The sequence below is a fragment of the Ursus maritimus genome, unplaced genomic scaffold, assembly GCF_017311325.1.
Source record: "Ursus maritimus isolate PB19 unplaced genomic scaffold, ASM1731132v1 scaffold_26, whole genome shotgun sequence".
Classification (NCBI taxonomy): Eukaryota; Metazoa; Chordata; class Mammalia; order Carnivora; family Ursidae; genus Ursus; species Ursus maritimus.
Genome location: NW_024425119.1, coordinates 9,456,796 through 9,473,078, shown reverse-complemented (window position 1 = coordinate 9,473,078; position 16,283 = coordinate 9,456,796). Strand labels below are relative to the sequence as shown.

The following is a 16,283-nucleotide window of genomic DNA, read 5'->3' as shown; positions in this document are numbered from 1 at the left end:
ATCGGAAGAGCATAGGAAGCAGGCAATGTGTAGGGATGTGGAGGACGTCATTTTAAGTGAGTGTGACACAGGAGAATGTGGTGTCCTGATGAGGCCCTTATACCTTTATTATGTATAAACCAAAATACACAGAGCTCAAGGCAAAGGGTATTTTAACTCCCAGGTAGCCAAAAAGTGGCATCAGAGAACTGTGTTCAAATATTAGTCCATTCTCTATTGAAAGGTTAAACACAAAAATCAGCCAGAGTCTTAGATGAATAAGGTCACTAGGCAGATTTTCAAAACAGAAATTTAGTCAGAGAAGAAAAATGAAACAAGATCAGCAAAACAGAACTAAAATCAAAGCTGGATTCCAGGTCTGAAAATACTTGAATAACGCTCTTAAATCCTTCTGTGTAACATTGAATTAGTCCATTAATTCAAGTGTGTCTGTCTGATCCTGAAGATGAGTATCAGAAACCACTAGAGAAAATCAAGGCCTGACAACGTTATACAAGGGTGGACTCAGTGAGTAGTCAAGAGACCCTACAAAATCGAGTTTGAACTCACTTTGGAGTCCTAGTCAACAGGTTGAAGCTCCCCACGCTTTCTGCTACTTGATGACACCATAAGCCTTATCGAAACATTTCAACTTTTTAGTATCTTTTGATAAAATATACCAGCATTCATTTTAATTTCTTCTTTTTTTCAGTTATGCATTTGTTAATTCAGTCAACAAACATTTATTGAGGCCAGGCACTGAGTCACACAGTGTAAAGGCAGTGGCTTAATCTCTACCGCTCCCGAACTTTTGACTAACAGGGAAGTGTTACAGTGAAAACAGGTGAATTCCAAAGGCCTTGGGAGAGTGCATTCCATGGAAAGAATAGGAATAGAGGACATACATTTCTCCAGGGCCTCTTATATCCCCCTGAAGGAAAGAGCATTTACTCCAAGACCTGAAAGAGAATGATTAGGCACCACAAAAAGAGACAGAAGAGCATTCCAAGTGAGAGGGAAGTATTCTGAAAGACTAGCGAAGAAACTAGAAGCACTTCAGAATGTCAGAGGGTGGCTCCAGGGCCAGAGTAGGCAGCCGAAGCAAGAGGGATGGACAGCTCACGAAGACCTTGGAGGGCACTTAAAGAGTTTGGAACTCATTTTCATGAATAATGCACTATTGACAAGTTCTCGGTCAACAATCTAATATGCGTTTTTAAAAGATATCTCTGGCTGCTCTGTGGAAAAGGGGGTTGGGATTTGGGCTGTTTGTATGAAACGTTCTAAATGCTAGTAATTAAGTCGAGAGGGGCGTGCTTGGACTACTATAAAAAGACAGTGGCAATAGAGAATCATGGATAGATTTGAGAGCTGTTTTCAAGCAGTTTTCATCAGATTGGTTAGGATAGGAAATGCAGGATGGGGGTGCGGGATCAAGGACAACTCTTAAGTTTGATTTGGATGAGTGGATTTTGGTACCTTTCATGGAGACAGGAAATACTGGAGAGAACAGGGGAAGATATAATGCATTTACTTTGGGACAGTTTCATCTGAAATGCCTAAAAGCATCTGAAAAGAAATGTGTGCATAAGGGTGTGAATACATAAGTTTGGAGCTCAGAAGAGAGGTCCAGGCAGGAGACACAGAGGTGGGGGGAGGGGGGACGACATCCACCTCAAGTCCTGTAACGGCACCACGGTGAAGCTATCAATGGGGAGACAGTGAATACAGAAAAGGGGACCTAAAGCAGAGCTCTTAGGAACAAGTCAAAGAGGGAGAAACAACCTCAAATGAGAATGGCAAAACAGAAGAGAACTAGAATGATACTGACAACAGTGACTGTTTGAAAAGAACACGTGATTAAGAATGCCAAATACAGGGCGCCTGGGTGGCAAGAGTGCAGCTGCCTGCCTTCGGCTCAGGGGTGATCCCCGGCGTCTGGGATCGAGCCCCATCAGGCCTCCTCCGCTAGAGCCTGCTTCCTCTCCCACTCCCCTGCTTGTGTTCCCTCTCTCGCTGGCTGTCTCTATCTCTGTCACAATAAATAAATAAAATCTTAAAAAAAAAAAAAGAATGCCAAATACAGCCTAGAGGCCAAGCAAGTGAAAGAAATGTTTTAGAATTAGTAACATTAATGACACTAGAAACTTTAGGAAGGTAATGTTAGCATAGTGGAACTGGCAGACACCAGAATGTCAAATGAAAAACTCCATCCAGTGAATAAACATCACTTTCTCTAAATTTGGTTGTGGAGGAACAATGTAGTCTGGTTGTTGTTTTTGTCTGTTTGTTGTTGTTTTTAGAAATGGCAGAGATTTGAACCGCAAAATGTTGATGCCTTGGTTGAGATTCACAGTTATTGGCAATGAGCCCGGGAGCAAAGCACGTGTGGTTAAAGACATGGCTAATTAAGTGTGGTCACTGAAGCCCATACCTTTACTCCCTCCAAAGAAACATAGTCTTTTCTTTTAGCTTCTGGAGGCATGAAGGAGAATTTTTGACTTTGTGGAACAGGCTGTAAGAGAAAACAGTAAGAACAAACTTTCCAGAGACATGGATATGGGACCTCGTCAGTGTGAAGTGAGTTTAGTCTTTCTTCCTACATATCTTTATTTCTATTTTATTTTTGTTGTGATCCTGAAACTTTACTCCCTGGTGTAGAAAGCGTACGTATCTGTAAATATACCATACATTTGTATGTACTGACCATGATCTTATTTTATTTTTTCTATAGCTGTTCTCATTTATTAATCTCATGCAGATAGATGTAAGCTGCCTTAATTTAAAAAAATAATAATGCAGTGTTTAAAGAAATGGACATTTTTAAGGACAAATTCTATACACATCCGGCTCTCAAGATTGTTATCTAATGCCCCGTCTAAAAGTTTTCATTTACTTTTAACCTTCAGTTAATGCCTTTGCTTGCTCTGGACTAAATTTAGTTTCTCGTTTAGACAAAGAATGTATTTCATCAATGATCTCTCCTCAGTTCCTCAGGCTCAGCAAATCTGTCCTTCCGCATCCCTGATACTATCACCCAGTGGCGGCAGATGGCTTCTGTGTGAATGGGGATGCTGGATTTGGCATTTCTCAACAGCTACTCTGGAAATCTCCCACCTTTCTTTGTTGAAACGACCTTGCCCTTTTCAGTTGTTCGAAATGAACGATCTGATCTGATTGTCAATGTCTTCAGCTACCTGACCACATGTGTAGAGGTAAGCTGTTCCCTTTGACCTGAGACAAGATCTAACAAGGCCAAAAGATCCTCAGTATTTTCCTTGAATATTGCCGCCTTTTTATTCTCAAAGGCAAAAATGGTACTATAAAGTGATAAGACGTGTTCTGTATTCCTTAGACAAAGACAGTGCTTTAATTCACAGCAAAGATTTAAAGACTGCTTTGACAATGTCATTTCATTACGATGTGTGTTCTGGCCCTATTTTTCTACTTGTGGGAAGTCATCTGGTATCTTTAATTTTTGCTAACTTAAAATAGTAATATTCTCAAGATGGGAAGAGGATTAGTAACAGTAAAGTATTTGAGAGCCAGTCTCATTGCATGACTGTTTTTTAGATTTCTGTTCAGCTGGAAGCATTCTCAGGATTTTTGAGGCAAATTCAGCACCCTAAAAACAAGCTCAGTGAGGTTATCCAAGCTGAGAGAAGAAAAACATATGTCTGGGCCACCAAGTAAGACATTGGGTAAGGGCTATTGTACGCCTAATCTCTCATGGAAAGCCAGCCTTTTTTTTTTTCAGACTTTTTTTCAATTTTAACCGTAAAGTTAACATATAGTGTTAGTCAGGTGTGCAATGTATTAGTGATTCAACAGTTCTATACATTATTCAGGGCTCATCATAAAAGCACACTCTTAATCCTTGGGATAGAATAGGAAGGGGAAACAGCCTACTTTATTGCCTTCATTATTTCCTACATCCTCTATACAAGCATAATTTTCTCCCTCTCCTTTTTTAAAATTCAGTTAAAAATCCTGTTTTTATAATCTTTTTTTTTTTAAGATTTTATTTATTTATTCGAGGGAGAGACAGCCAGAGAGGGAACACAAGCAGGGGGAGTGGGGAGGAAGAAGCAGGCTCAGCGAGGAGCCTCGATGTGGGGCTCCCATCCCAAACACCGAGATCACGCCCTGAGCCGAAGGCAGACGCTTAACCGCTGTGCCACCCAGGCGCCCCTGTTTTTATAATCTAATGTCCGGTAGCTCATGCTTCTATAGAGCAAAACCACCATTCATTGTATAAAAGTGTAATGTGATTGAAATATGATATAAATGCCAATTTTCATGATCTATCAACCATTATCATATCCTAAAAGAAGGTTATATATTCATTAATGTTTCCAATTCCTTCACTTTCAACTACCATCAGGAACTGGTGTCACCTATCCAAAATTACTCCTCAATCCACTGATTCAGATTCACGAATTTACTAACCATATCATGAGACAACAAAATACTGAACACTAGGATGGAGGTCAAACACTGAGAAGAGTATTGTCTTCATGCACATGTTACCCTGCAATATAGAAAATTAATTTGAAACTATCCTATCTTTAAAAAAAGATCAGTGTACAGGAAAAGCTTGATGTGGTAGATGATGATACTCATTATCATTTACATAGAAAGTTGTCATTAAAATTTCCTTTATTTCATGTTTCCTATTCATTGTATTATTATTTGGGGCAGCAAAGAGTTTATTTATGCGATCATGTTTGTTCACTGTGAGGTTGGTCTGACTAAAACTAGATTTCTGATAGATTTTGTTTCTCAATTGTTCTGACTACCCTCGTCTTCAGAAATCTTTCATCCTGGCAATTAAGATAGAACCCACATGGCATTTTTAGTGAAGTGTTAAGTGGCCTTAAGTAAGACACAGTTCAAGAATAGAGACAAAAGGCTTTCTTAAAAAGAAACAAATGAGACAAAACACAGCAACAAGAAAACAAGTAATAAATTGGTTATATATATATTGGTGTATAGGCATACAGTAACAGTAACCAAAAGAAATCTCCTTTTCAATCTTCTAATATTTACAAGTAAGTGAAACTGAGGATGGGTTTAATTGCATTGACCCATGATTCACAGAAGTTAAAAAAATGGATTCCTTGCTAGCACTAATTTAAATCCAATGCCCTTTCCACTATGTCATATTTTTACATTTTTGTTTGTTCAAATTTTGTATAAGGATCCCATTATGATGTTGTGTCCCCATATTGGCATATGTAACCTTTTAAACAATTAATTATCAAAGAATTTGCCTCGTTGGCTTTGCAAATTATTATTTTTCCTTAAAATTTCTTACTTTTTACCAAGTAAATGAGTCACTTATTTTTGTTTGGTTGGTTTTTAAAAACTTTTTATTTGAGTATAGTTGGCCCACAATGTTAATAGTTTCAGATGTATACTTAGTGATTCAACATCTCTGTAGTTACGCTGTGCTCACCACAAGTATAGTTACCATCTGTCATACAAGGCTATTACAGTATCATTGACTCATATTCCCCATGCTGTGCCTTTATTCCCATGCATTCATTCCGTAACTAGAAGTCTGTCCTCCCACTCCCCTTCATCCATTTTGCTCATCCCCCACCCCCTTCCCCTCTGGCAACCATCTTTTGTTTCTTGTATTTATAGGTCTGATTCTGCTTTTTGCTTATTTGTGTTTTATTTTTAAGTAACTAATCATTTTATTAATAAAAAGGAATCATGAAACAGGTAAAACAGAACATACCAAATTATCTTCAGGCAAGAGAAAGAGCAAGTTATTTTGGTCTAAGCACAAAAATGATATAATATTCAGTTCATCCCATTCAAGATGTGGTTCATTCGATTCTAATAATTTCCCATACAGAAGGGGCCAATTATCATTTAACTTATATTCGGAATGTTTCCAGGTAAAGTGAATATCACTATAGTTGCTGAGTCCAGAACAAGTACTGCCTGCCCAAAAGAAGGAGCTGAGCAGCGAATCTAAACTGGAAAGATACTGTGGTCAAAAGTCTGTTGGTAGAGGTACGATATGCGAAACTATCAAGCTCTTCCAGATAAGAAATAAGTTAAATAGGAAAAGACTTTCTTCTTGAACAGGCTTAAATTAATTGACTTGGTTACTTTTGACACAAGACATACCATTTTATATGAATTAAACAGCAATAAAATTCATCCTTTCTTTCATTAATACCTGACCTCAGGGTAGTAAAACTTAACACTTGAAACAGGCTTGATATATTCTGCTTGCTTCTTTTCTTTTTTTTAAATGGAATTTTTTTTTAAGATTTTATTTATTTGACAGAGAGAGACAGCCAGAGAGAGGGAACACAAACTGGGGGAGTGGGAGAGGAAGAAGCAGGCTCCCCAGCAGAGCAGGGGGGCTCGATCCCGGGTCTCTGGGATCACACCCGGCGCCCAAGGCAGATGCTTAACTACTGAGCCACCCAGACGCCCCTATTTTGCTTGCTCTGACTCACATTCCTGTAGACCTGTTGCTCTTCCCTTCCTTTTTTATACTGACTCTCAAAGCTGAGACAAGTCTGCTTGTCCTACACTCCCATGCTGTTCCCATCATCCTCAAAAAGTTAACACTCGTCAGTGCATTTCATGTTGCCTCTTGGCCTGTCCCTACTCTGCAAAACACTTTAGTTTATCTATATTGGAGATGATAGACAGGAACAGAGGAGGTGAGAGTGTCCCACAATGACATCAGTTATCTCTGTCCGAAATACAGGAACACAGGGTCTAAAGTGGACTTGGCAATGTACAGTGACTCAAATTTAAACAGATGGGGAGGCTGAATGGATCATCTCCCAGAGACAAACCTGCACCAGCCAGGCCTCCATGAGCTGACGTTTGATTATGTTCTCACGGGAAGGTGACCGGGCCTCATTATTTTGTGCTTGTTTTTGTTTACTCTTTGACAGCCTGAAGGGATTGAAAAAGAAATGACTCAAAGTTTCCTTATCTGTACAAAAGGTAAGAGGATCTTTTAGGTGGTCAAATTAGTCCCAAAGAAAAATTATCAACAGGGTCAGTTTATTTCCTCTCCTTCCACATTGGTTCCTTTGCCATACTGAGTCCTTTCAGTGATTTGCTTTAAGGACCCAGTGGAGGGTTACTTCATTCATGCCCTATCTTCACTATATAATTTTGGCTAACAAAAAGTATATTTATTTATGAGATTTTTTTTTCGTCTCACCTATGACATTGGTCTGCCTCACCCATTTTTCCCATCTCATGTATTTTTGGCTCCTCTCATGCGATTGCGGTACAGTATTGGACAGAGGAAGACTGGATTATGTCCATTGTATCGTCGGGATAAAGCAACTGAGAGCTGCATCACGCCCTCATCGCCTTCTCCTTGGTGGCCATCTTGGTGATGATGACCTGATTTTAGTGGGAGTCTCCAAGCTTTCCCTTTTGTGGGTGCTGTTTTATATGTCAATAGTCAGTTGTTTTTTGCCTTTTTACATACATACATAGTTGAGGCACTAAACTAGTGGTAAATAAGGGCCATTATCCAATACACACATTTATATACCATTTTCTGAATGTCCTGTTATTCTAAACTAGATCAGAGATCAGTTTCATCTTTTCTAACAAGCACCTTGCAAGATAAAAGTAAATACTGGAATCTATTTCCTAATATGTTTGTCCCACGCATCTGCTATTGTTTATAAAGAAAGTTATCACATTATCTTTTTATCAATATTTTCTTTCTAGGACCAAAGCCTCCACAGGTAGCGTTTGGACTTGCCAGACAGGGTGGTGGAAGGATCCGCCAGGGCCTTTTTCACGGTTGTGGGTAAGTCGGTTAAATCTTGTCTTTCACGAAGATTTGAAAACTTTGATTGAGGTAATCTTACAAAATAATAATCCTTACAATAACAGGATGGAGAGGTTTTTCTAAAGTATTAGTTGAGGAAGTACTGCTGAATGTCATCCCCTATGCCTGTTTCCATGTGGGATCCAAGGGATTACAGTACCGCTTTCAAATCTTGTCCCTAGGAAACGCTTGTTTTGTGGATGATAGCTGGCATTTAGAAAACAAAGGCTTCTATTATATAGCTCATTCATCTGAAATATTAAATTCCTTTTCTTTTAAAGACTGTATTTATTCATTTGACAGAGAGAGAGGCAAGCAGGGGAGAGGGAGAAGCCGGTTCCCCACTGGGGAGCCTCTGACTTGGGGCTGGAACCATCATGACTTGAGCCAAAGGCAGATGCTTAACTGACTGAGCCACCAGGCGCCCTTAAATTCCTTTGAAGAATCACAAATAAACTCTGCTTGTTAAAAGATAGTGGGAATTTCCTCAGTAACAGGAAAATCCTTGCATAATAATAATGACAAACAAGACAAACGAACACACACTTTTCTAATCTCCCCTCTCTCTGATAATGAGATTGTCAGAAATATTTTCATAACGGAAACTCCTTTAATTTCACCCCTCATGCTCTATCTCCTCTTTTAGAATTGTCTCATGAAAACTTTCCTTGTCTCCACCTTTAAATGCAATTTTAAATATTTCCTTCTTCCACTATGCCTCTTTTATCCACAGTTATTAATGCTGAGATGCCAACTAGAAGCAGTAGTAACCTGCTTTTCTTTTTATTTTTGGGGATATTTTAGACTTGCGATGCAAAATCTGGAATCTTCTCCAAATGCCCTCCGGATGTGGAGAGCAGAATGTTGCCCTACTAGCATCGGACACCTATGTCCTTGATCATCTGAAATCTACTAAACAGTTGACAGAGGAAGTTAAATCTAAGGCTTTCTTTTTCTTGTCTAACGGTGAGACCACTTAAGTAATTTCTGCCCATAAAAAATAAAACCAATTGTTACTAATACTAAGATGTCATATAGTTGTTATTATAAGGTATTCGCAGAGAAAGTGGATCTGTACTCTGGACTGGGGTGCTCTGAGTCCTCACTATTCTTTCTTTTTCTTTTCTTTTTTTTTTTTTTTTTGCTTCAATATCAGTGTGGTCATTTGGCTTCATTATTCAGAAACTAACATTTCAAATTATGAGCCCAGTTTTTTAATCTGAATATTTTGCCCAGCTACCTTGTTTGTTGCTACTGTAGCTATAAATTGTTCATCTATCAATTTCTTTATTTGTTTGCTCAGCGGTGTTCCATTGCAATGAAGTGATTGGATTTGCATGTAGAAAAAGGGTATATAAATCTTGTAAAATATGATATCAAGGAAAGGCCCAAGGGTATAATTTCTTCAGGTTTTCTTTTCAGAAAGTTAACACAGAAGTCAATTAACTTTAAGGGAAAATGTATTAAATATTAATTAAGTGCCAGTTACTGAGCTGGGCGTAGTCACATGTAATATCTTGTCAGTAAAACCCTAAATTGGAGTTAGTTTTTCCCGCTATGAATAGAGACCCTGAGTTTCAGAAATTAAAATTGAAATGGTCAAGTTAGTGATTTATGTCTGTCTAAAACCCAAACACAAGGCTTGCTCTATGCCATCTTTTCTTTCTAGTTTTCTTAGATTAAAAGATAATTTCCTACGATTTTTACTTTAGGTTATCAAAAGAGTTGTCTTTCAAAAACTATGATGGTTCATATAGTGTGTTTCGGCAGAGGAATCAGAAAGGAAGTATTGGTAAGAGATGAAATTTTATTTTTAAGAATATAGGAGTGTCTGAGGAGGGCTTGGGATGGTCTAAGGGGGTTGAGTGTGGGATCTGGAAGCAAAGTGGGTTTCTTTTTCTTTTTTTTTTTTTTTTTTTTAAAGATTTTATTTATTTATTTGACAGAGATAGAGACAGCCAGTGAGAGAGGGAACACAGCAGGGGAGGGGAGAGGAAGAAGCAGGCTCCTGCAAAGGAGCCTGATGTGGGGCTTGATCCCACAATGCCGGGATTGGCATCTCTGAGTCAGACGTTAACCCTGTGCCACTCCAGGTGCCCCCAAAGTGGGTTTCAAAGTGAATTTACAGAGGTGAATCAGAGAAGCTAAAGTGTTTGATTATTCTATTTCTAATGCACCCATATACCTGACTGCCGTGGCAATATGCCTAGAAGTTCTCTATTTATGACAAACCCTTGTACTTCCACAGCCTAACTTTTGTGAAAATGGCACAGGCTAGTTTACACTGCTCAGAGACCCATGTAGAGTCAGGGAGAGGAAAGTAAAACCAGAGAGGAAAGTAAAACCAGCGCACATGGGTGGCTCAGTCAGTTAAGCATCTAACTCTAGATTTCGGCTCAGGTCATGGAGTCAGGGTCTTGCGATCAAGCCCCTCATCAGGCTCTCCCTCTCCCCTGCCCTCCCCACCTCTCTTTCTCTCTCCCTCTGTCTCTAAAAAAAAACAAAAAAAAACCAAAAACCTAGAAGGCCCCAGGGCAATCCATCTCCATGTGTAGATAACTAATGAACCATAAAGCAAGAACCCTATTTGTAAACATGCTGAAAATAACGTGTTTTTTTTTTTACATTTGATATTCTAACATTTTATTGACCCAAAGAGAAAACTCACTATCAATAAAGATTCTTTACAGTCAACATTAGCCAAATTAGATGCATCCATTATCCAAAAAGGGAATAATGGTGATGAACCCGTGCAGTAGAGAACATTTCTTTCTTACTAACTTTGTCTAACTAGTGATTTGCATTGCAGGCTCAGTGCTCTTACTTTTAAGACATTAGAGAGAATGAAGGAATATGTTACGTTGATGAACAAGTTCAGAAAAGAGACCTTTAATCTGGCTTTCAAGCAAACAGAACAAAAATGGCTGCTTTAAAAGTGATGGCAAGCTTTTCAACAATGCCTGGGAGTGAGAGACGATCAGAACAAGGCTTTCTTGCCCCCTTGCATTACCTACCTTTCCTATCTCTGATCTAACTAACCTGAACAGGGATATTTTTCCTGTGACTGTTACCTTTCTGAGTCTGCGGAATCATAGGCCCATGGCGACTGGTCGACAGCATCATTCCACGGCATGCATGCTAACCCTAGCTGGACTCAACTCCTCCTGAATCTGTGGTTTGTTTGCTGTCTTTAGTTCTTCCATGCAATCAGTCTCCTTCAGGGATACACTGAAAACAGGAGAGAAGGAAGAGAAAAGAAACCTTGGAAGGAAACATCATAAATTTGGAAGCAGACATATGTCAGGGGCACTCTGATTAGGGAATTCTTTCTATTTATGGATGGCAAGAAATTTCAGGAAGACTAGTAATTTACAGCATTTCAGTGAAACACTCTTCCAATACCTTCTCAAGTCAAATCATAAAGGCCCCTGTTCTTAGGTCAAAAATTCAACTGAAATAAACTATGTCTGAACAGTACCCAGGCCTTCCTTCCCCTGTCCATATTTAGTAAATCACTAGACATTTTCCCTTCTGATTTCCTGATTTGCAGAAAGCTGTCCACCTCCATTCCATCCTCTGTGCCCTTTTATTCTCCTAACTTTGTATTTCCCTCTGAAAACAGTCCCTCTGTCATGATATTTTAGCATGCCCTAATTCACCTGAAATATTCTGGGCTTTCCCTCTGTATCCTTCCTAATCACCGCTCCTATTCTTGGATTTTGGAATGTAGTCTAATTCCATTCAAAAATATGGACTAAATGGCCATTCTGTGTGGTATTTAATTTAATGCAGATTGTTTTTCAAATTGTTATACTGTTTGTGATATAGAAAAATGTCTTTAAATTATTCCAAATCTATTCTTCACTCACAGGAGCTCCCTGGTGGAAAGAGTTTGTTCCCATGTAGAACATGGAGTTTTTCATGTTCTCTTCTAAAACATCTCCACTACTTTTCTTCCTACTGGATTCATCACTGATCACTGCTTCCAGTTCTTGTCTATTCTTACCCATCCCTCTCCTAATTGTGTGTGTGTGCTGTGGGTGTGTGTGTGTGTGTGTGTGTTGTGTTGGGAAGCGTAGAACCAAGGGAAAACAAAACCTACTTGCAGAGGAATGCCAGCAATAGAACTTACATTTAAATGGATCCCCACAGCTATGTTTATTTGTTTCCTTCTATATGTATTGCACCTTGAAAAGCCGAGTTCCCTAAAAATTCATTTTCTAGAAAGAGTCACCTTCTCTTTTGCTTAAATGAGAAAATCGAGAGGGTTTATACAGATCAGTGGATCTCGATGCCATCTGAATGATGTTCGCATTAGATATCATTAAAGCACCCATTCATGTCCCTGTGTCTTATTCTTGACTTTCTGAATCAGAATCTCTTGTGTGGATGCTGGTTTATTTGAGGCTTAAATTCACTGCATTTTTGTGCACTGTCAGCTTACAAATTGCGTAACTTAAAAATGTTTTTCTGATTTACACTTTTCATGAAGTTTATGAGACCTGGGGCGCCTACCGGTGGCACAGCGGTTAAAGCGCTGCTGCCTTCGGCCTCAGGGCGTGATCCCGGATGCTTCTGGGATCGAGCCCCTATCGAGCTCAATTGACCCGCTCGGCCTTTGCTGTGCAGCTCTGCTTCTTCCTCTCCTCACTTCCCCTGCTGTGTTCCCCTCTCTCTGCTGGCTGTCTCTATCTCTGTCAAATAAATAAATTTTAAAAAAAAATCTTGAAAGAAAAAAAGAATCTACGAGACCTGACTGATTATTACCTCTAGGGATCTTTTCCCAGAGAAGGAGGTTCAGGCAGCTTCACAGAAATCTTCTGCTCCGCCGCGAACTTGCCTTGTTCTTTTTCCAAATTAACAACAAGTAGAGTGTAAAATAGAGCCACGCGAATCTCCTTGGAATTCATGCCCAAAGCTAGGTCACATCAATAGATGATATATGGCATTAGTATACTTGAGATTAATGGTATTTTTATTTCATTATATAATAGTCTTGGATTCTTAGACAGCATAGTTATTAACCATTTAATTTTAAAATTACATTTAAGGTGTTTTTCTTTAATAAAGGAGTATTTGTTCCAGTGTTTCTTTCATACTTTGTTTCACTTCCAGAAGAATAGCTCTTTTTGTGTGTGTGTGTGGTCTACTGTCCCTCTGGATTAATTGTGCCTTTGTGTTTAGGGGTGGAGACTGAAGAGGACATTTTATTCACTGCCATATTGTTGGAGCCTTCCTTGAAGCTGGACTCCATCTCACTATATGGCTTCCATCATCCCTTGAGTTCTAGTCACTAAATGCACATTAAATCAATTATGGATTCAGAATGATCGAAATTGTCAGACCGAATGAAACATCAAGAGGAGCGTAATTCTTACACACCTATGACTGCTGCTCAAAGGATTTTTTGATTGTGTAGGAACCGGTGATGAGCACTGTTGAGTTTTTCTCTAGGGGAGAATACACAACTGCCCACATGCACAAGCTTTCTTTTTTTTTTTTTTTAAGATTTTATTCATTTATTCAAGACAGAGATAGACAGCCAGCACAGAGGGAACACAAGCGAGTGGGAGGAGGAAGAAGCAGGCTCAGCAGGGAGTTAGCTGATGTGGGGCTCGATCCCTAGACGCCGGGGATCATCGCCCTTGAGCCGGAAGGCAGAGGCTTAACTCGCTGTGCCCAGCCCAGTGCCCCCACTGCACAGCTTCTTATACCATTCAGGAGTATTGAGATATCATCCTGAAGTTCATCCATGAATTTCAGGTTAAGAATCTGAGCTATGTACAGACATAATCCCAATATTCTTTGTCAATCAATTCACTGTGTAAACATTTTCAACTTAAGCATGATTCATATTGGCCACCTCCAATCCAAATTCAGATTATCTGACTAAAAAAATCTATTCCTGAACTAAGATAGCAGGAATTTTCACGGTCCTTCGTATATCTCGGAAAATCATCTTTGAATATAAGCCCTATTTTAGGCATTAGAGTAAAATATCTTGGTCTAATAAAATAAATTCATTCTTATGCTTTTCACATAGAAGAAATACATATTATTAATTAAAATATAACTGATGAGATATAAACTGCTATTTCATATTATTACATTTATTATTTCCCAAATACTAATATTACATTAAAATGAAATTCAACAATATTTTATAAAGTATAAATACATGTGTGTGTATATAAAAGCTTGTATGTAAAGTATATCAAGGATATATAATAGACATTTTAAAGAATGGATTGGAGTTTAAATATTCAACAAGCTTACTAAAGTATTCAGATATTATTTTAAATATATCATCCTTCTCCTTTGATTAGTTTCCTGCTGTACGAAATGGGCCTCCTTTTGCCTGGAGGAGGCACTGGAAGGTGCATCACTAATGGCTACATCCATGCAATTCTTGCTTATGCTTTCGCATTAGCTAGAGAGAAGCCAGTGGAATCCTTACTCCAGATCCGATAAATCTGCTACCAAACAACAAGTAAGACGTATTCTTCATTTTTTACTAATGGGGTTGACCTTGGAGAAGAAAGCAATGAAACTTACTCAGCAATCATATAGAACCTTCTTCATCCGCTATGCTCTATTTCTCTTACTGAATTTCTGCTAAGTGGTCCCTTCATCTTTAAAGAACATTATGGCAATTCCACTTCCCTCTTTCTCCTTCTGCTAGTTCTTTCAAATGAGTGAAGTAAAAAGGAAATCAAGCATGATGACCACACCATAGACCAAAAGTACTGTTTGTGCAACCTAATCACGCACTCACTTTTTAACTTCATGGAAGTTGCTACTGGAGGCTGTGCATGAGTGTGCTAGTAGGGCCCACCATAACAAGACACCCGACTAGGTGGCTTCACAACAAAAACCTATTATCTCATGGTTCTGGAGGCTAGAAGTCCAAGACTGAGGTGCTGCAGCGGGTGTGGTTTCTTCTAAATTCTCTCTCCTTGGCTTACAGTTGGCGTCTTCCTCTGTCTTACAGGGGCTTTTCTCTGTGCCTGCCTATCCAGTGCGTCCCCTCCTTGTATATCCCGATTTCCTCTTCTTATTGGAACTCCAGTCATACAGGATTAGGCCCACCCTAACAGCTTCATCTTAATGGAATCACCCTCTTTAAAAAAAAAGCCCTATCTCCAAATATAGTGCACATTCTGAGCACTGTAGATTAGGACCCTGAATATGTGAACTTTTAAGAGGCACACATCTCGGCGCGCCTGGTTCAGTCTTTAAGCTATCGCTTCCGGCTCAGGTCATGATCCCAGCGGCTCGGGGACCGAAGCCCCACCTCGAGCTCCTGCTCGGTGGGAAGCCTGTTTCCCTTCTCCCTCCTGCCCCTGCTTATGTGCTCTCTCTCTGTCAAATAAATAAATAAAAGTCTTAAAAAAAAAAAGAGGACACATCTACAGCTTCACTTGCAGGCGGCAGTGAATTGAATTTGCATCGTTCTCTGTGTGGTATGTGGTGCATTTATAGGGACTCTGTGAAAATTCTTCCTTTCCTCAGATAATGTGATATATTGGGAAGAGCAAAAGAAACCCAAGACGGACGTCATTTTAAGTGAGTGTGACACAGGAGAATGCGGTGTCCTGATGAGGCCCTTATACCTTTATTATGTATAAACCAAAATACACAGAGCTCAAGGCAAAGGGTATTTTAACTCCCAGGTAGCCAAAAAGTTGGCATCAGAGAACTGTGTTCAAATATTAGTCCATTCTCTATTGGAAAGGCTGTAAACACAAAAATCAGCCAGAGTCTTAGATGAATAAGGTCACTAGGCAGATTTTCAAAACAGAAATTTAGTCAGAGAAGAAAAATGAAACAAGATCAGCAAAACAGAACTAAAATCAAAGCTGAATTCCAGGTCTGAAAATACTTGAATAACGCTCTTAAATCCTTCTGTGTAACATTGAATTAGTCCATTAATTCAAGTGTGTCTGTCTGATCCTGAAGATGAGTATCAGAAACCACTAGAGAAAAATCAAAGGCCTGACAACGTTATACAAGGGTGGACTCAGTGAGTAGTCAAGAGACCCTACAAAATCGAGTTTGAACTCACTTTGGAGTCCTAGTCAACAGGTTGAAGCTCCCCACGTTTCTGCTACTTGATGACACCATAAGCTTTATCGGAAACATTTCAACTTTTTAGTATCTTTTGATAAAATATACCAGTCATTCATTTTAATTTCTTCTTTCTTCAGTTATGCATTTGTTAATTCAGTCAACAAACATTTATTGAGGCCAGGCACTGAGTCACACAGTGTAAAGGCAGTGGCTTAATCTCTACCGTCCCGGAACTTTTAGACTAACAGGGAAGTGTTACAGTGAAAACAGGTGAATTCCAAAGGCCTTGGGAGAGTGCATTCCATGGAAAGAATAGGAATAGAGGACATACATTTCTCCAGGGCCTCTTATATCCCCCTGAAGGAAAGAGCATTTACTCCAAGACCTGAAAGAGAATGAT

The 16,283-nt window shown here is 39.2% G+C and overlaps 1 protein-coding gene across 1 annotated transcript in view; it reads left to right on the top strand.

Annotated features, from left to right (window-relative positions):
• LOC103669181 (ovostatin homolog 2-like) overlaps positions 1-16,283 on the top strand; it is a 63,947-nt gene that overhangs the window by 28,761 nt on the left and 18,903 nt on the right. The window contains exons 18-20 of the mRNA XM_040642604.1: positions 3,077-3,194; positions 6,912-6,963; positions 7,711-7,792. Coding sequence (XP_040498538.1) covers positions 3,077-3,194; positions 6,912-6,963; positions 7,711-7,792 — 252 coding nt within the window. The remainder of the gene's footprint in view (positions 1-3,076; positions 3,195-6,911; positions 6,964-7,710; positions 7,793-16,283) is intronic.